Source organism: Eschscholzia californica, unplaced genomic scaffold, assembly GCF_041429995.1.
Source record: "Eschscholzia californica isolate CP2 unplaced genomic scaffold, dmEscCali1.0.p SCAF_4, whole genome shotgun sequence".
Taxonomy (NCBI): domain Eukaryota; kingdom Viridiplantae; phylum Streptophyta; class Magnoliopsida; order Ranunculales; family Papaveraceae; genus Eschscholzia; species Eschscholzia californica.
Window position 1 is genome coordinate 51,590,465 of NW_028238461.1, and position 20,601 is coordinate 51,611,065.

The 20,601-nt window shown below is 36.1% G+C and overlaps 1 protein-coding gene across 1 annotated transcript; it reads right to left on the minus strand.

Annotated features, from left to right (window-relative positions):
- Window positions 1-1,261: 1,261 nt before the first annotated feature.
- LOC147545868 (NAC domain-containing protein 79-like) lies at window positions 1,262-3,246 on the minus strand. Its single transcript, XM_086638427.1, has 3 exons — window positions 2,820-3,246; window positions 2,416-2,702; window positions 1,262-2,324 (listed from the first exon to the last, which is right to left on the minus strand). Exons 1-3 carry the CDS (start codon window positions 2,992-2,994, stop codon window positions 1,566-1,568), a joined length of 1,221 nt encoding a protein of 406 aa, XP_086494553.1. The 5' UTR covers window positions 2,995-3,246; the 3' UTR covers window positions 1,262-1,565.
- Window positions 3,247-20,601: the final 17,355 nt, after the last annotated feature.

Sequence of the window (20,601 nt, forward strand, 5' to 3'; positions counted from 1 at the left end):
ATGTATAACCGATATTTACCTCATTTCCGTTAACTTTAACTGATATTTTTTCCCTTTTTCTCCTCTTTAGCCATTTAGATCTATTCGTAATTTCTTATATTATATCTATATAGTATATCTTGTTAATTGGGATGGATCCAAAAGAGAGAAAAAAGAAGTGATAACTGTGGATGATTCATTCATTAACAACTTTAGTCCCACAACAAAAAGAAACTGAATTGTCCATATCCCTGTTAGTTATCTAAAAACAATGAAACAAATGTGTGTGAGATGTTTTAAAGAGAGAGAGAGAGAGAGAGTTGCAACAACAATTCATGTGGTCACTGAATCGATGGTATTAGGTTGAGTGAATGAACATGCATGAAAGTTAATTTTCTCCATAGTTGAATCTCTTTTATGTATTATTGCAGTTGTTGTTGTTAATTACTCCTAAACGGTGAATCTAGATTAATGTAGAGTCTAATCAAGAGTAAGTCATTAATCCATTCTAATTAGTACATAATTTTCTGAGAAGTTATTTTTATTTGTAACAAATCAGTAATTAGGTACATCTTGACGTTCCGGAAGCTAATATAACTTGTACCTAATTACTATTTCTTTTTTTTTTTTTTCGAAAAATAGGATCTGAATCTCATCTTTTAGTAGAGCGACATACATAATATGGCACTCAACAAAACTTAGTGTTACAAATTCTTTTTATGTGTATCATAATAAAAGAATAAATAGGGGATGATTTTAAGATAATTTTTTTTTTATTCATTCTTCCATTTGGTCCATTCTCCCGCCTTGTGCCTTATGTGGCAAAATCACCTGAGCATATATTTTCACCTTTCTCTCTGCATTTGTTCCACGATCAAGTGATATGTCGTCACATCAGAGAGAGGGACGCATGAGGGACGAAATTGAGGGATGAATAAAAATTTTCTTTTAAGATATGGGAAAATTATGAAAGGAGAGCTAGATGGGTCATGTTTTTTTATTGGATAAAAGGTATTGGTATAAAAAGTCTTTATCCTTTAGAAAAAAAATCAAAATTGTGAGATTTCTAACTTAGAAAGTTGAAGATATTTAGCTTTTGCCTAGAAAAAAATAGATATTTGTAGTACTTTTTTATTAGGGGTGAGAATCACAAAGAAGTTTGAATCAATATAAGGTTTCATGATAAAACAACATTATACAATAAACTCCATCAACCCTAACTACAAACAAGAATTAAAAGAACATAAAAGTGTAAATATTAAGCAAAAAAATAACACACTAATTAACATTCAACAAAAGAATATATAGATGTAAATTAACATATATAGATAGGGTTATATAAGTATTGTTTTCACTTCTCTATAACAAATATTAATAACTGTAAATTAAGCTGTATACAGTCTAAATTGTATATGAAATCTATACAAGTAAGGAGTTAAGGTCAATCTGATGCCCAAGGTCTTCTTCTTCTAATCTTCTTTCTTCTATGTTAATATGTGAAGATTATGTATGACTAAAACCTTCAACTTTGAAAACCAAATCCTAAGACTGTTTCTAACTAATTAAATATATCATATTGATTATAATCAATAGTTCCATAAACAATCCAAATCTACTACATAATTTGATGAAGGTCCTTCAAGATCATCTTGATAATCGTTACCCACTTCGTGCACGGATGATATCTCGGTAGTGTTCATATCGCCGGCCGTGCTAAGTCCGGTATCTTGCGAGTGACTAATCATGGAATGGTTATTATTGGATGTGAATTGTTCCACCTTGAATTGCTTCCTTAGATCATATTTTTCATTTGTAGGTTGTTGATCCGATGAGTCTCTTAAGATTGCTTGATCTTGAGGATCATTATTGAAGTAGGTACTTGGAAAGCTTGGAATTTCATTCATGTTATTATTATTATTGATTCTTTGATCTTGGTTCAAGTAACCCATATTTGAGATTGGAGTTTGGAGGTAGAAAATGGAGTTTGAAGCTAATGGGTTGGATGGAAGAAAGTTCTTGTTATCTTGTTCTTCATGATGATGATAATTCATGGTAGATGAGATATAAGGTTGAAGTTGATTTCCATCTGTGAATCTAGTAATGGGTACTTTTGTCGATTTGTATTCGGGTACTTCGAAGTTGTTGTTGTTTGTATAACTTGAACTAGCCCTATTTGGATTATTAGTATTGTTGAAATTGGAATGATGATCTAGAAGAGGAGGCAAAGAAGGAGAATTGATCAAGAAATCATCCAAACCAAAAGAATTCATCCTTAGTGGGCCTAAGTATGGAATTTTCTTGATCCCACCATTTTTGTGAACTACCCTACAAACAACCCATTCAACCTGCACAAAGTAGAAAACATGATCAAATTAGAGTGAGAGAGAGAGAGGATGAAGAAAGAAAGAAAGAGAATCAATGAAAAGGGAAGGGTACCTTGGCAGATTTGGGGAGATTGTTGTAAGAGAATTTACCATCTAATCTAAATTCATGCATGACCCAATTAGTCTTCTCTCCTTTAGGAGCTCTTCCTTTATAGAAAACTAGGGTTTTCTTCATACCAACAAGACATCCAACTTTCATTTTATTGTAAATTTCTTTATCTTTTCCTGTTGCTTTCCAATAACCAGCTTCTGTTGCTCTATTTGTTCTCATCCCTGTTGGATATTTTCTATCTCTTTGACAGAAAAAATACCATTCTTTTTCTCCCATCTTTGCCTTACCTGCAAAACCCCATCCATCCCCCAATTAATCAAATTCAAGACTTTTTCAAAGTTAGCTAGAGAGAGAGAAAGTAATTAAATTTAGTGAGAGAGAGAGAGAGAGAGAGAGAGATGTACTTGGTAGATCCCAAGGCTCAATCTTATTCAAATCAACTTCTCCAATCGCTGTAGCTGTGAAACTTGGATTGAATACTTTTTTGCAAAGATAGTGAGATATTATTTCTTCATCAGTAGGATGAAATCTAAAACCAGGAGGCAAATCTATACATTCTTCTGTTTTGTTATCCATCATTAATTATATAAACTTATAGCTAAACCCAAAAATCTATTGATAAAAATTATGAATCCAAACTTAAAATTGAAGAACAATTGTAGATACCCAGATGATGAAAATGAAATAAGAATCTAGAGAGAGAAATGGGTGTTGTTAATTTGTAGATAGCTAGGTAAAGAAGAATTGAAGAGTGGGTCAGTTGAAAAAGAAGAAGAAGAAAAATGGGAAATAAAGATGTTTAAATAGAGACTGTTTTCTTGCATTAGAAGCAACTTCATATGGAAGCCTTAATCTTGTTGTTAAGAAGAAGGTTAGATTAGTCTTCTTCTTTGTTTTAATTAATTAGTACAAAGAACATGTAAGAAAAATATTTAATTGGTTAATTCTAGTCAAATTAGATTAGTTACAAGACTTTGTCATAAAAGTCAAATGGTCAAGGTATATCCAGGAAGGTATATCCGCTTTTCTTCCTCCTCGGTGAGGTGGGAAAAATAAATACTCCAAATCTTTCTGGTTAGCTGGACGCCTGGACCTGAATTAAGTACTAATGTGGTGTAGTTTCAGCTTTTCAGGTGCCTCCAAGATGTGTGCCGGCAAATAACAGTTGTAAAATGTGGCTTGTGGTGCGTTTTCACATTAAAAATAAAGAAGATGACAACTCGACTAAGACACATTTAGAGCTTCTTCCGAGCTGGCCCGCATTTTTAGGTCCGACTCTCTTTCACACTTGGTACTTCTTTTGGGTTTGAGACTGAGCAGTCCGAACAATCGGGCCGGCTTAAATCTGCATTTTTCAAGTTTAGTACGGACTAGGCTCAGTCCGAGACCATGTGGGAGTGCGATCAACGCAAATGTGACAGAGTAAAAAGACATGGCACCTATAAACGCTCCATGTATCTATTTGACTTGATATGTGTTACTTAAAGTCTATTATTTGTTCGATTGTGGAAGCTGATGCGGCATGTGCATTTTCCAAATGCACATATATCACACTATCTTTCTAGCTATACTAGCGCCAAAATCAAAGACGAAATTATATTTTATTTAAAGGATGAGCTTATTGTAAAGGTGATGCGTGGCAACTGATTTAATCGGCCTAGATTTTCAAGTATATTTCCTATTTAATATTTTTCTATAATTTTTGTCAAACCGCATCAAACATCTGGTTGTGGTTGGTCGGAACTTTCGGACCGTATGTTTTTCTTGAATTAATTTCGTTCGCTGATGTATAACTAATTAGGAATGTGTTTGAAGTACAAAGGCCATTAGTGACTACAAGTTATTTGTGAAAAAGATATATCTGGTCTAAAAATATGCCCCTAATAACTTATTTGTGACGTAGAAAATTATTCATTCGCGACGTACAAAACTATGTCTTTCAGCTAATCCAACAAACTTCTGTGCGGTAGCAATATACAAAATTATGTAAAGTATTATAGGATGGTGCGGATCAGTCTTCTGGGCTGCTAATGATATTGTCCATTTTGGCACACCTGAACTTCATAGTTTTAAAAAGTCTCACTAGTCACTAGGGAAGGGTGCTTAACTCTTTAGAGGAGCACCACACTCCATATCACCACCGATGTTAGATTGTTGTCACTAACACACCTTCCAAGCCCACATCACGGTAGAGCGAATCGTACTGATAACGTGTTATAGGATGGTGGGGACCAGCCTTCTGGACTGCTAGTGATATTGTCTGCTTTGGCATATTTGAGTCTCACGATTTTAAAAGGCCTCACTAGGGGAGGATGCTTAACCTCTTAAGAAGAGCATCACCCTCCATCTCACCACCTATGCGAGATTGTTGCCACAACATACCCTCCCAAGACCATATCATAGTAGAGTGAATCGTGCTGCTGACATGTTATTGGATGGTGCGGACCAACCATCTGGGATGCTAGTGATATTGTTCGCTTCACACCTAGCCCTCACGATTTAAAAGGCCTCAATAGGAAAAGGTGCTTATCCTCTTAAGAAGAACACCATACTCCGTCTCATCACCGATGTGAAATTGTTGCCACAACATTTGTAATAATGTTGAAGTTTTTAGAACTATCTAAATCTTTTTTTTGCAAATATTGTTTATAACCATTTACCAACCACCCACAAACAAACACGAAGAAAAATTGTAATACTAGTCCTAAATTTTTGTTTGAAAAGAAGTTGTTTTTGGCACAAACTGGTTGATAAGGTAAAGCAAATAAACAACAAATATCTATCTGCATGGAAGCACTCAGTAGAATGTTAAATTCTAGTCAATCTCAACATCATATACAAGGTTTCAAAGCTTCAAACTCTTCTCCCATCATTACACACCTCTTCTTTGCAGATGATTGTCTCCTTTTTCTCAAAATGGACATTCCTTCTGTCCATAATCTTTTAAAACTCCTAAACCAATTTGGGTCTGCATCAGGTCAGATGATAAATTTTCAAAAAAGTGGAATCTTCTTTAGTTCAAATGCCCATCACAAGCATTGCAAACTTGTTGCTAGGACTCTAAGAGTAAGAACAATAAACAAAAATGATCCTTACTTAGGGACTAATATCTTCATTGGCAGAAACAAATCCAAAGCTTTCCTTCCTATCATTGACAAACTACAACAGAAGCTTAGTAAATGGAAGAGAAATCTTCTCTCTCAGGCAGGTAAAGGTGAACTAATCAAATCATCCCTTGCTGCTGTCCCCAGATACCAGATGGCCATTTTTGACATCCCTCAAAATGTTAAGAAGGTCATGACATCTCTTCAGAGAGACTTCTGGTGGGGAAAATCTCCTATGCAGAACAAGATATATTTTAAAAACTGGAATGCAATTTGCAAACCAAAATCCTTGGGAGGATTAGGTTTTAGAAATATTACACTGGATAATATAGCTCTGAGAAGCAAACTTAATTGGACTGCCAGAACCAACCCTCAATCCCCCTGGGTCAATTTCATGAATACCAAATATCCTTCTCATAGAAATTCCAGCAATCAATCCTGGATTAAGAGAACCATTCAAAAAAATCAACCTCTGATTGATGAGCACATTATCTGGGACATTGGAGATGGAACAAATGTCAATATCTGGTCTGATCACTGGATACCAGGAATTACTTCACTAAACATTCCTTCAAACTGTTCTAACTATAATCAGGTCTCTCAGCTAATTAATGGCAATGGGGATTGGGATCAAAACTCTTTAGATGCCCTCTTCCCAGATCACATCCAACAGAGAATTTTATCTCTTCCTCTCAGAGCTTCTGAAGATACTCAAAAGTGGGAATTATCTGTCTCAGGCAAGTTTAGTGTTTCCTCCTATTACAAACATCTCATACATAATCAAAGGAACAGCCAGCCCTCATCTTCTTCAGACTGTTGGAAACCAATTTGGAGAACTAGAGCTCATCCCAGAGTTAAACTTTTTATCTGGAAATTAGCCCAGGACATCCTTCCTGTCAATCTCAAACTATCTAAAATGATGAACATCTCACCAATCTGCCCTCTTTGTGGTATAGCTGAAGAAACTACAATACACTTCTTTCAAGATTGTACTGTCACTAAATGCTTTCTACATCAAGTTCTACCCCTTTCACCACCATGCAGTAACCACCAAAATTTTATCTCATGGTTCAACTATCTTCTTTCTCTTCCCACAGGCACAAACACTTCAAGTACTCTCACACCTTTAGAAACAATTTCCACTGCTCTCTGGCATTTATGGAAGAGAAGATGTGACATCATTTTCAAAGGACATGTAGTGAACTTACCTTCTCTTGTCCAAGAAACTCAAATCTTCATTCACATTCAACAAATTAATCTCAATGATTACCCTCTAACTCTTAACATTCCTCCCTGCTGGCAATCTCCCCCTCCAGGAACAATTAAAATCAATTATGATGCTGCCTATAACTCTAAGACTCACGCATCTGCCCTGGCTTTTGTGGTTCACGATTCTGCAGGTACCCAAATCGCAGGAGAATCAAAAATCTCCTGCAGCAGATCAGTAGATGAGAGTGAGAGTGGAGCTGCTTTGATGGGGATCTTTTGGACAAGAAATCATGGAGTTCGAAAGCTAATTCTGGAAGGCGATTCTCTTAGTCTCAACAATTACTTGACAGGAAACAAGGATCACCTTCATTGGACAGCCACTTATCTTGCTAAAGACATTAAATCTCAAGCTTTACATTTTGAATCTTTAACTTTTGTTCATGTATATAGAAAGTTAAATAGCAAAGCCCATGATGCTGCTATTAACTGTAGGAACTCGGGCATTTCTGTGAAAACTTGCCTTCCTAACTGTCTTTCTCTCCATCATAGCACTTTTGTAACTAACTCTTAATCAATGCTATCTTGTTTCAAAAAAAAAAATCTCTTGATTAAACGGCGTTTTCATACGCGGCTAACATTCTTTTAAGATGGATAATTAATATCTCAAATCTCGCAAAACACGGGTTGAATTTCGCATCAAGAAATCTAATCAAGTAAATAAATAAAATTAAATATTAATAAATAAATATTAAACTATAAATTAAATAAATATTAAGAAAAATGAGAAAACGCGTGGGTCCAACACTAAAATCATCTTATTTTTCAAGTTTTGACTTGTCGACCGACTTACTACCCAAAATCATAATGGATGGTGAATGCTGACGTCAGTTTGTAATCATTTTTGTAAAAAGCGGCGGTGGGGCATTAAACTGTATTTTGTTAATTTCGGCCGTTATTTGTTAAGTGGGGTGACTAATTCATAGGGATTTGTAACGGCCATATTGCTGGAGTGGACGTCAATGGTGGCAGTGGTACAACCAGATAATACCATTTTAAACTGCCATGGGATGTAAAAAAAAAATAGTCTATTAGTCTTTGGTGTAGTGGAACACCTGTAATGCTATTTGAAGGTTCAAAATTTGATTTTGTGAAACTAAAAATTCGTAATTCATCATTGGGCTATGCGTGACTACTTATTCAGATTGGTTTGCCATTTGTTTTATACTCAAAACTAACAATATATGCACTTACTGTTTGACAGCGTGACATAATTTGATATTCTTTTTTCTCTGTAAATCATAGGCTTCCCATCCCTGTGAATCATATAGCCTTCCCACCTAAGAGTGTCTTAACAGTCTTACGAAGTAATATTTTACTTAACTAAACCGGTATGTAAAGAAACTTATAATGCCTACATTATATAGCTTGGTATGTTAACTCTACGGTAGTTTAACTATTAAAAGGAGTCTAGAACTAGGGCAATAATGCCCTCTAATTTTGTATTCCTTGGATGTTATAAATGAACTTTTTGTAGTTGTTGGAAGTTAAAAACAAATGAGAGGAATATTATAAGGCCCAAAATTCAGATCAAAATATCAAATGAAGCCCAACTCGAAATAATAATGCAAAAAAAATCTAAAAATTGAAATTACAAAACATTTTTGAAATTTTTTGAACAAAATACAGTTTGTTCTCAACAATTTTTATTTGCTTTCAACAATTTTGTAAATGTATGAACAAGTTTGTTCTTGTTCAAACATAATTATATCTGTTGTCACAATTTCTTGTCAACAGTTTCAAAAGTGTTATCCAACAATTTCAAAATTGTTGCCAACAGTTTAAAAATTGGGTTGTTTTTACATTATTATTCTCGAGTGGTTTTTTTTCGTATTTGAACTTAAATTTTGGGCTTTTCTTGCATAGTTTCATTAAAGTATCCTTGAATTTCGACCATACACTAGTAAACTAGCGGGTGCCCTAATAATTTGTAACTACTCATTGTGGAAAGATAGAGATAATAGAAAATCACTATTAATAAGTGATTACATTATGCCCAAAAAAGTTGCTTGACCCAATTCATTATAAGGACTAGATGAGTGACATCATATAAACAGTTTTCATGACATAAGCATTGGTACCAAAGCAACTAAGCTTCTAGTTGACCAAGGGTGAAGGTTTCTTCTTCTTTGTGGAGGTTTTGGAGTAGTTTCGCTTTAGTACCAAGTCCTCTAGAATTAAAATAGGTGAAATTAAAATCTCTATATAGCAACAAGTATATTATGTTTCTTCAACTACACTGGAGTTATCGCTCAACTACTATCCTGTGCTACATTAGAGTTATCGTTCACGCCTCAAAATGATCTCCAACATTCCGGTCACAACCCTAAATAATTTATAAGAATTTTGAGGAAAGAAAAAGATGGTAGACCTACTAAAACATATTTTCTAAAACATTGCACATCATATCTCACCATTAGTCTTAACAAGGAAGGAAAGCTTTAGTTTTCTTCATTTCTTGAATTAACAAATAAAATGGTAGTATTAATATAGTTCGTAACCTAGAGAGTCGTGTTCATGACACTGCCTATGTACCTTATCAGATTGTTTGACCGTAGAGTACTCATGACAATGCTTCTACAAGGTGTGTTTGTCGCATTGAGTTTTGTATTTACATCCGAAGGTTGGTGTGAACGTTAGGAAAGAAATAGCTTATGTACACTTAAGTCTTGACCAGTACATCTCTATTATTACTGAAAGTCATCAAGATAATCTCAGTAGCTATTATTCAATGACAAGTTATTTTCGAATCAGATCTTCCTTACTTAAATATTGAAATATCATCATATTTTCCTATTGCAAAATAGTATACTGTTTATTTTAATATATACAAAAATATATCTGATTCTAAGATTTGATGACCAAGATTGATATTGATCTAAAAGTTATTATTGGAGCTATTCTATCAGCTATAGTATTTAATTTTCGGAAATTTTGCGCCTAGAGGTTAAAGTGGAAATTTAACTTTATTGTATTATGGAGACTAATATGCCATTACCAGATCCTTTTAGAACTTTTTTACTTTTATCGGAACACCAAATTAACTTCTATTTTACGAAGAAGTATAGAACGTCGTTTGCATTGTTATGACTTATCAACTCTACAGAATAACAATTTGTATTGAGCGTGGTTATACAGGATATACTATTATTACAATGTGAATGCAATGACTTTTTATACATCAAATCAAAATGAATCTTTAGGGAAAGATATTTTATTTGATTTAGACAATTTGAAAAGGTTGCTAATTAGCAATGTACTGTTTCTTAGGTTGAGACAGTTTGCTAAATTGAGACAGAGAGGAGAGAGAGAAAGTGAGTGAATGAGAGAGGCCACATGATGAATTTAAGATAAACTTAATTAATATTTATTAATCAAAGTTGATTACATGATTGGTTTAAACTTTAAAGTCTAGACTAAAAGCATGACTTTCAAATAAAAAAACAACTAAGAGAAATGTAAAATATGAGAGAGGAAGTAGTGGGGAATGGATGGAGTTTTTCATTACTTCAAGTTTAAATTATACTTCAAAGTTATATGGCATATCTACAAAATCTTGGGATGGTAAAGAGTGGTCCATCTTACGTCATAATTAATAATTGATTAATGATGAACTATAACGTCTGAGTAACGATCATTTGCAATATATAAGTTTTCGATGTGCACTAAATCTACTTCCCTTGCTTGGAATTTGGTATTCCAATTTGGGGGGTGCTATTCTCTAATGGATAAATGATTGTTTAGGTTCACAAAATTAACATAATAACTAAAAAAACCAAGAGTTTTTCTGATTAAGTAGAAGGTAACAAAATATTATGGGTAATAATAGTTCAGGTTTAAAAAAATATTGATAATTACTATTTAGGTCAATTTCTAATTATTTAGTTCCCAAACTACCCTTGTTTATTAGGAACCAATTTCTCCCTCAAAAAAAGCCAAAAAAAAGTTTTGGGTTTTTTTGGTATCTTCTTCTCCTCGATTCTTCTTCCTCATCGTCCCTGATCTTCTCCTTCTGTTTCTTCGAATCTTTCTTCCTTTTCTTCTTCGGGTCTAAACAAAATCATTATCAGAATGTATCGAACATTCGTCGAAGAAAGAGTTCAATGGGTTCGATACAGAAGCCTTGATTATGCAGTCGAGAAAGAAAACCATCTTCTCCAATGCTTGCCCTAAAAAATCGAATCAAATCTGAACCTGATCTAAGTCCCTTCCGTTTCAGTTGCTTCAGTACACAAAATATAAATATTGAATTTATTAGAGATTATCCATTTATTTTTCAAGAATTTGTTCCTTCTACTGAATCTCCTGTTTGTCTTTATGTTTGATTAACTCTTGAAATTGTTTATCTTGATGATGAAGAACAATTGATTTATAGTACCCTAACTCATAGAAATGATATTGCTGATGGATTATTGAAACTTCTCATGTTAACTAGGGTAATAAACTTCCTTTACATGTAATTGATTGATTTCAATGGGATTTAGCTTCAAAATAGAACTGAATATTTTTCTTTTTCTGGTTATTTTGCTTGTAATGAATTGTTCCTTGCTAATTAAGTGTTGTAGAACTAATGTTGCACATAATGTGTATGGTGAAATGCTCAAGAGAGTAGTGATGGTTACAAATTTTTAGATAATTATAGTACTTGTATAAAGGACTAGAGATGATAGTATTTCCTTGCAACTAGTTTGGGGCGCAAGAACCAGGAAGCAATTGAAGGAGTTGAAGGAGATGTCCTTCGACCAAGGTGACAATGCGAACAATTTGTCGGATAGGACAATTGATGTGGAAGATCATCAAGTCCGATTGATTTAGGGATCGTAGAGTTGTAGCTAGAGACCAACTACGATCGTCGAATTACGAAGTAATTCGCGGCTAACTTCGATCGGATCCTACAACGGGTTACACATAAGAGTGACAAATTGATCTAGGATATGACTAGTGGGAGTGAGATATAATCATGGGAGTGTCCCATAAACATATCTCATAGGCCTAAAAAGGAATTAGGCAAAGATAGTACAAAAAGGCCAAAAGCAGGGTTTTTGGGCCTAGGCCGATTCGGGCACTTCTAGGGCTCGGATTGGGCTGATTTTTGGAGGGACGTTTCCTTATGTTATGAACATTAAATCTGCCAATTTTGGCTGGGTTTGGACGTCATCTCCTTAGGGAATTGAGAAAATACCAATAGTTGCTATTTTCGACTATTTCCCTAAATCTTATTCTAAAGGGTGTTTTGGGAAACCTAAAAGGAGGTGGATTCTTATTAGGGTTCTATATAAACACTCTTAGGGCAGAGAATAAGGTGTGGAATTTCTCTCTAAGCTTTCTTACTCTACCACATCAAGTAGAGAGGAGAAAGTGAGCTAATTCCCATTAACTATCTATCTAGTCAAGCAAGAAGAAGGTCTTCTTATTATCCAACCACCATTGGTGTGCTAGCTATACAACAAGATGGGAGATCAAATTGATTGCTCGTGTCCCAAGTAGAGGAGCTACACTTGAAGCTCTTGGTCTTCTTCAATCAATTCAACTAGTTTGAGGGAAAAGCGATTAAGGTAATCCACTATCTCCATTAGATTAATTACTAGTTTTGCATGTGATCCTGGGAATACTAGTGTAGACATTAGATGTCATATTTCCGCTATAAACACTAGTAGAAGGGTATAAAACCCTACAGTGGTATCAGAGCCTCTTGCTATTAACTAGTTTTTGCTAAGAATCGAACTAGTTCATATTAGATATAATTGATAGTTTGATAAATTGAGTTTATAAAAATATTTTAAAAGTGTTTTAAAACTATTTAAACTCACAATTTGATAATATTGAATGGGATTCAATGAATTTCAAATTAAGAATCAAATTGATGATTAAAAGTGTTTTAAAACTCAATTAGATTGAATTTCGGACTAATCCATGCTTGATTAAGTTGATAGTTATGTTTAAAAGAGTTTTAAACATAAGAAATTGATTGATTTTGAATGGGATTCAAGAATTTTTCAAATAGATTTCAAAATTGTTCTTTGAAAAAGTTTTCAAAAACCTAGACTTTGATCCAAAATTGGTTTGATTAAGAGTTGTTTTCAAGTTTTGGAAACTTTTGAAAAACAAAGATTTTTGGAATTTTAGAAGTGTTCTAAAAAGAAGTGTTTTGAGTTTTGGGAAACTCTCAAAACAAAATTTGGAAATTTTAAAAGTTTCTACAAGTTTTGTAAAAATTTTAGAAGTGTTCTAAAAGATTTCAAAATTTTAAGAAAAGTTTTAAATTTGGAAAATAGCAACTTAGAGTTGCAAAAGAAAAAAAAAAAAAAAAATTTTTTGGAAACTAGGGTTTTGAAAAACCCTAGTGTCCGGCCAGGAAGCTTCCTGGCCGGACCGGGAGCTCCTGGATGCGTCCTCTGGACGCATCCAGAGCAGCTGCTGAGACGCGTCTAGGACGCGACCAGCAGCTGCGACAGAAGCTTCTGGACGCGTCTTGAAGACGCGTCCAGAGCAGCTGTTGGGACGCGTCTTGGAGACGCGACCAGCAGCTGCGGAGGGAGCTTCCTGGACGCGTCTAGGACGCGTCCAGAGCACTCGACCAGACGCGTCTTGGAGACGCGTCTGGGAGGTTCTGGGTGTCTCGGACTAGTCCGAGACACCTAGTGCTGGTCCGGTCCAGCACCAGACACGTCTAGGACGCGTCTGGTACATGGACTAGCGTCCTGGCTCCGGCCAGGACGAGACCAGGCCTTGATAGGCTTCGGCCAGGACATGCCGGCCTATGGGCCGTGCTATGTCCGGACCTTGTCCGAGCCCTTTTCTGGGCTTGGGCCGGGACTTGTCTAGGACTTGTCCCGGGCTTTTTCGAGGCTTTTCGGACCACAAAAAGGAACCATCATTCGAGTGGGAGTTTTTGCCAAAATTTCTTCCGATTCCAACCAAATAATTCCAAAATCAATCCGGGCCATCCAGAAGGCCAAAACGGATTTCTCTTTAAATTGATTTATGAAATCATTAAGAATCGAACCAATGTTTTTCCGAAATTGACCCGGGCTTTCAAAACCCGAAACGGAGTTTTTCTTAAAGATGATTTTAGAAATCATAAAAGATAAAACCGGAACGCACCACTAGTTGAATTCTTCGAATTTAGACTTAAGGTCCGTAATGTGACATGTGATGTCAACAAAAGTATCTCCCAAGATAATCATGCATATATAATTCTTAGCCTTGATATATTATATGATTGCATGTGATGTGAATGCGGGAAACTAGTATGGCCATAGATTTATATCTTTATTCTTGTTTTAAGCACGGATGGGTGCATGCTTTGTAATTAATTTTAATTTCAAGTTTATACGATCTGCGAATCGTTAGAGTCTTGTAATTAGAGTTTAGGGTCAATGAGTCCATTGAAGAAAACTCAAGGATGGAATCCAAAGGCGAGTGGGAGAAATCAATGGAGGTTCAAGGATGGAGATCTAGACGAACCAAAAGGCGAAACAAGAAGAAAACCAAAGGAGATTAGATCTTCTAGGTTAGGGGCCATACTAGGATCCATGTCTGCTTGATTTACTTTCTCGCGCGCATTTACTTACTTATTTACGCTTTATGTCGTGGATGTTAGTTAGGCTAAATAGTTCACTATAACAAACGCCAGACTAGCGTAAAAGTCCCCAAAAGTAATCTTGAGTAATCGCCTATCCAGATTAAGACACTCGTTGCGCCCTTGTTCGAGGAAGGTGGGTCGGCCTTCGCAGAGTACCTCCTCTACCTTGGGACAATGCGGGTAGGTCTATAGAAGAGGCCTACACGTCTAAATGGTTCTACTCAACGAGATCAGCAAGAGAGTCTTGGATACTCGAGGCAAAAGGATAGATTAGTCATTCATTAATGAAATCTATCAACCAAGAGTCATAAGGTATGATCAGTGAAGTAGTTCACTCACCCGGAACGACGGAGTCAAAGGGTAGGGCCTTCGTCCGCTTTACTCCGAAGAACTGGGGTCTTGGAATCACTTATTCAATCGGGGACGATTTTTATTGAATAATGTGGGAAAACTAAGTTTTTCAAAATGATAACGAGTTTAAAACTTTGCCATTTCTTTTATGTAGATGACAAAAGATATTTTCAACTTCCGCTCACTTCTCGACAAGGAGAAGCTAAATGAGCACAACTTCCTTGACTGGGAGAGGAACCTGGGAATAGTTCTCAGGATGGAAGGAAAGCAACATGTACTAGAAACTCCAATTCCTGTATTGGATGATAATTCGACTAAAGAAGAGATAGATGAAGAAAGGAGTGTGCGGAAAAAGGCAGAGCCTGTAACTTGCTTAATGCTAGCAACCATGGAACCGACTCTGCAAGAGCAGTTCATAGACATGGATGCTTACTCCATGATGCGACAACTTCGGGAAATGTTCCAGAAACAGTCGAGATTGGAGAGGTTTGAAACCTCTAAAGCAATTATGGACATGCGCCTTGAAAAGGGAAAACCAGTTGGGCCTCATGTTCGTCAAATGATCAGGCTCATGGGCAAGCTGGCTAAACTAGGTTTCCCTTATAGCCAACAGACGGCTACCGACACTATCCTTCACTCCCTCCATAGTGGTTTTAATCAGTTTAAGATGAACTACAACATGAATGGATGGGATAAAACGTTGGAGGAACTTCATTCTATGCTTCTAACAGCCGAAAAGGACGTCGCTATAGTGGAGACTAAGAAGGACGTTCTTATGGTACAAAAGGACAAAGGGTTCAAGAAAGGTGGAAAACAGAAGAAGAAAACCGCGTCAAAAGGAAAAGGCAAACGAGTTGCCAAACCTAAAGACAAAGGTCCTCCTCCTGACACCAAATGTTTCTACTGTGATGGCAAAGGCCACTGGAAAAGAAACTGCCCTAAGTTCTTGGAGGACAAAAGGAATGGAACAGTGGCTTCCAATTCAGGTATAAACAGTTAACTTATCAAATACTGTAAAATTCCCAAACCTAGGTATATGATACCTAAAATTGCCCTATCATTGTGAATGTACAGGCGCAGCTGGGAACTGAGTATTTGGCTAAAGAAGACAAGATCCAAGAGGGAGCAGAAGCCTCGACTGCTAAGGATGCTGAAAGGGATCGAAGTCTACTTTAGGCACTATTCTAGATTAATAGTTTTTCTAGTTTTTTAACATCATCTCTGTACTAAGTATTACGGAGAATCAATAAAGAACTTTATTTCTAAATTGGGATGTTAATAAGTGCTAGATTTAACAAACTATACCAAAAGATTCTAAACTTGGTCAAAAACCTATAAGATAGGTTCATCGGAAAGGGATGAGGACAACAGGTCCACTATAACCAAAACATGAATCAAACTGACAAGAAAGAAAGTCTTGAGTCAGAAACAGAAATTGATCTTCAAACGTACTTCTAACCTATCCATATTTGGAGTGTCCAAAAGGATTAAGATGAAGAACACGAATCAAACTCTATCCTCCAAAATCCATTAGTCTAGACATAGCTTCTCACAAAACTACCAAAGTCCGTCTAAGCTTGTAAAGGCATTACAAAATTAGCTAAAGTCTGACGCAATTTCTTTAGAAGAAATTTGGGCTTTTTCCACAAGCAATCAAGAGAACAAAGTGTTTGTTGCTCATGATAGTATTCTTCTAATAATTAGCGCACCTAGTAATCTGGGAGAAAAACACTAATTATTACAAGAATAAGTGGGAGAAAAGTACAAGTCGATTTAATTCGATCATGAGAAAAATCATGGAGTTTCATGAAGAACAATCATGAAACTTGTACAAGACGATTAAATTCGACCAAGAGCAACAAACTGCGACTCCTTGGAAAAGGAAAGGTTAAAGATATGATCTTGTAAACCCACCGCACAAAAGCGAATGTCATTCGCAGGAGAACTCTCAAAGCGAGTGAAAGTGTCTCTAAAGGAATATCTCAAAGTAGTTGAGATAACTCCAAATTGTTGTTCAAAAGCCCTGAAAGGTCAAAATAAAATCTTAAAGACTCAGAAAATAAAGGTTATTTCTGAAGAGATAAAAGACCTGCGCAGAAACGGAAACTGACTCTAGATTTTGGCTAGAAGCCAAAATCATCGTGGAATCCATATCTCGTCAAGACATGAAGCTTGATAATTTAAGTCAACAGAAGACCTAAATTGGTTTTCCAAAATAGAAAACTGAGAAGGATGGAAACATTCATGTTTCCCGAAACGAGACAAGAAGAATAAAGATTCTTCCAATCAAGTTATGTCCACAAGCATGCTTAAGAAATCTATCGACGGATTAAAAGCACGCAAGAGTTAGAATCTTCGATTCAAAAGGCAATCAAAGAAGTTTGATTCCTGAGGAATGAAGAAAATCTTGAATCACGAAATTTCAAGAAGGTAAGTGGGAGTAAACAAACCTTCCGGGTCCGTATGCAGAGTACATACAAAAGATTGAGTACGACATAAGGTGTTGTATAACAGTAACGAACTGACTCAATAAAGGACCACACACAAAAGGATAAAATGCCATTTTGGGCATCTGAAGATCTATAAGCATAGATCAAAAGGATGATAGGATTAGAGAGACTCAGTACGCTGAGATGCTTGAGATCCGAAACAGAAAATCTAAGACTCGGAAAGTCTAAAAGAATTTCGACCCAAAAACTCATGACAGAGGGCGTTGCAAAAATCGGAGTCTGAAAAGACACCGATGAGCTAGCACGCATGAGAGAGACATTTATGTTCGAAAACATAAAGTCAATCATGTTGGACATGATTAGCATTTAAACATCCGAATTCGGATTGGAAAACCGAAACACTACTTAGTACATCCTAGAAGGCTAAAGGATGAAGTAGTACAAAATTGAACATGTCATCGTAGCAAACTTTCAGACATGGAAGGAAAGTAGGCTAAAAGTGTTTAAGCCGGGAACTGTTGCAAATACTACATAAAGAATTAAAAGCCTTAACTCTAGTAAAAGTTATTAGAAATTATCAAGGTTGAAGATAACCGTCTTCAAATTAATTGATAATTAGCAAAGTTTAAAACCGACTACCACGGTAGTCAAACTGAACTGTCACCTAAGACATAGTATGAGATTCATACACAGTCTAAGGCATGAGGTATAATTTTAAACCTCGACGAGTAAAACTGAGTGGGTAAAAAGAGTTTTACGGAAGAGGCTCAGATTTACAACTCTCGTTATCAGAAATAATAGAGTTATTTCACAAGTCGTCTAAATTTGGTTTAGTATTTAAACGACAGTCCATTGATGATAAAACATTCCGAATAGGTTTGTCAGATACGTGATCTGATGAATGAAACCCTATTAAGTGAACTTGGAATATTTATTATCGAATCCCTGGTCCAGGTCATTGCATGGACAACGATGACTCACGAAGACTAGCACGGGAGTCGATGGGATAGCGCAGTTTCATGGGCTATAGGAATAGTATATTCTATTCGACTACGTGGGTGTGTAAAAGGTTTATACACTGGATAACCCTCAAATGAGAAGTACATCACTCGTGATGAACGTCAATACTTCTCATAAAGACAATTGGAGAGATTCCTCAAAACATGAGTGCTCCACTCATCTTATGTAAGGAATGCCCGACTTTGGTTCCGTTAAACGCCGCGCCGTAAAAGGAGGTTATAAAGGCGGACACTGGGAAGGACAGGATAGACATGAAGTTAAGTGGGAGCGCAAGAATGGATTGTGTCACCCTAATCACATTAGGTACAAAGTGTCTCAAGGCCACTTGATGAGTAGCAACTGAAAATGCGTGGCCGCGCTCAAACGGATTAAAAGTTAATCGTTTGTCTTTTACAGTTGTACTCGGATATCAAGAAAGTCTGAATGACGTGACGTATCAGATGGGATACTAAATTGACACGGGAATCGAGGCATTGCACTTGTTCTAAGTCCAAGTGGGAGTCTGAAGGAGTTGAAGGAGATGTCCTTCGACCAAGGTGACAATGCGAACAATTTGTCGGATAGGACAATTGATGTGGAAGATCATCAAGTCCGATTGATTTAGGGATCGTAGAGTTGTAGCTAGAGACCAACTACGATCGTCGAATTACGAAGTAATTCGCGGCTAACTTCGATCGGATCCTACAACGGGTTACACATAAGAGTGACAAATTGATCTAGGATATGACTAGTGGGAGTGAGATATAATCATGGGAGTGTCCCATAAACATATCTCATAGGCCTAAAAAGGAATTAGGCAAAGATAGTACAAAAAGGCCAAAAGCAGGGTTTTTGGGCCTAGGCCGATTCGGGCACTTCTAGGGCTCGGATTGGGCTGATTTTTGGAGGGACGTTTCCTTATGTTATGAACATTAAATCTGCCAATTTTGGCTGGGTTTGGACGTCATCTCCTTAGGGAATTGAGAAAATACCAATAGTTGCTATTTTCGACTATTTCCCTAAATCTTATTCTAAAGGGTGTTTTGGGAAACCTAAAAGGAGGTGGATTCTTATTAGGGTTCTATATAAACACTCTTAGGGCAGAGAATAAGGTGTGGAATTTCTCTCTAAGCTTTCTTACTCTACCACATCAAGTAGAGAGGAGAAAGTGAGCTAATTCCCATTAACTATCTATCTAGTCAAGCAAGAAGAAGGTCTTCTTATTATCCAACCACCATTGGTGTGCTAGCTATACAACAAGATGGGAGATCAAATTGATTGCTCGTGTCCCAAGTAGAGGAGCTACACTTGAAGCTCTTGGTCTTCTTCAATCAATTCAACTAGTTTGAGGGAAAAGCGATTAAGGTAATCCACTATCTCCATTAGATTAATTACTAGTTTTGCATGTGATCCTGGGAATACTAGTGTAGACATTAGATGTCATATTTCCGCTATAAACACTAGTAGAAGGGTATAAAACCCTACAGCAATGAGCAGATAGTTGATGGTGAAGTTGGTTGATGGTGAAGTTGGTTGATGGTGTACTTGGAGCACCAATTTTTTCCCCAATTTTCTCTTGAAAGTGATGCTCACTTAGGGTTCTTTCACCTGCCCAAGTTGAAATTTAGGGTTTTGAAAATGTTAGGATTGTTTTATTTGATTTAGCTATGTGTTTAGTTGGTGAAAATTGCTTACTTTAGGAACTAGTTCATTTACTTCTCTGTTTAGTTTTTTTCTTGAAGTTGCTTTTCCACGCCTAACACGAGAAGAAATAGAACAAATGAGTAGAAGGATTCGTGTTGTAAATGTAAGTTGCAGTAAATAGGAACATGATCTTCTCTGCAAAATTGATTCTTGACGAATGCACCACTAAACGACCAAAAATCCCTATGTAGAGCTGATATTCTTATGATATATGAGGTTTATTAATGTGTTGTACAGTTGCCGAATAATGTTATAATGGGTGAATAAAGTATTTAAACTCTGTTGGAGATCGTTTGAAGCCCATTTTATTTGGGTGGTACTTGGTATATCTTTCCAGATGATGCCATAATTGGAGTCTTACTGTTTTAAAAAAATTGTCAAAATCCAAAGGCAGAGAAAGTATATATTCTCTATCACTTGCAAGTTTAATTAGATTTACTACTTAAGGTTCAGAGATGAGGACTGGTCATGTTCGAATAAACATCTTACCAAATTGCTATGCAACTAAGAAATTCAATCAAATAGTTGGGAAGTGTTTCCGGGTTCTATTAAAACAGTTGTTCAGTCAGGAAGACCTATCTCTTGATAGAACTCTTAAGTAATAAGAATTTTGAAGGTTTGATCTTAAACACGACCACAAAATTTCTTCATGAGTTTTATATGATGAATTATGAAATCAATTCAAAACTCAAGATTTCGTAGACACATATTGTAGTCTATATTCTCG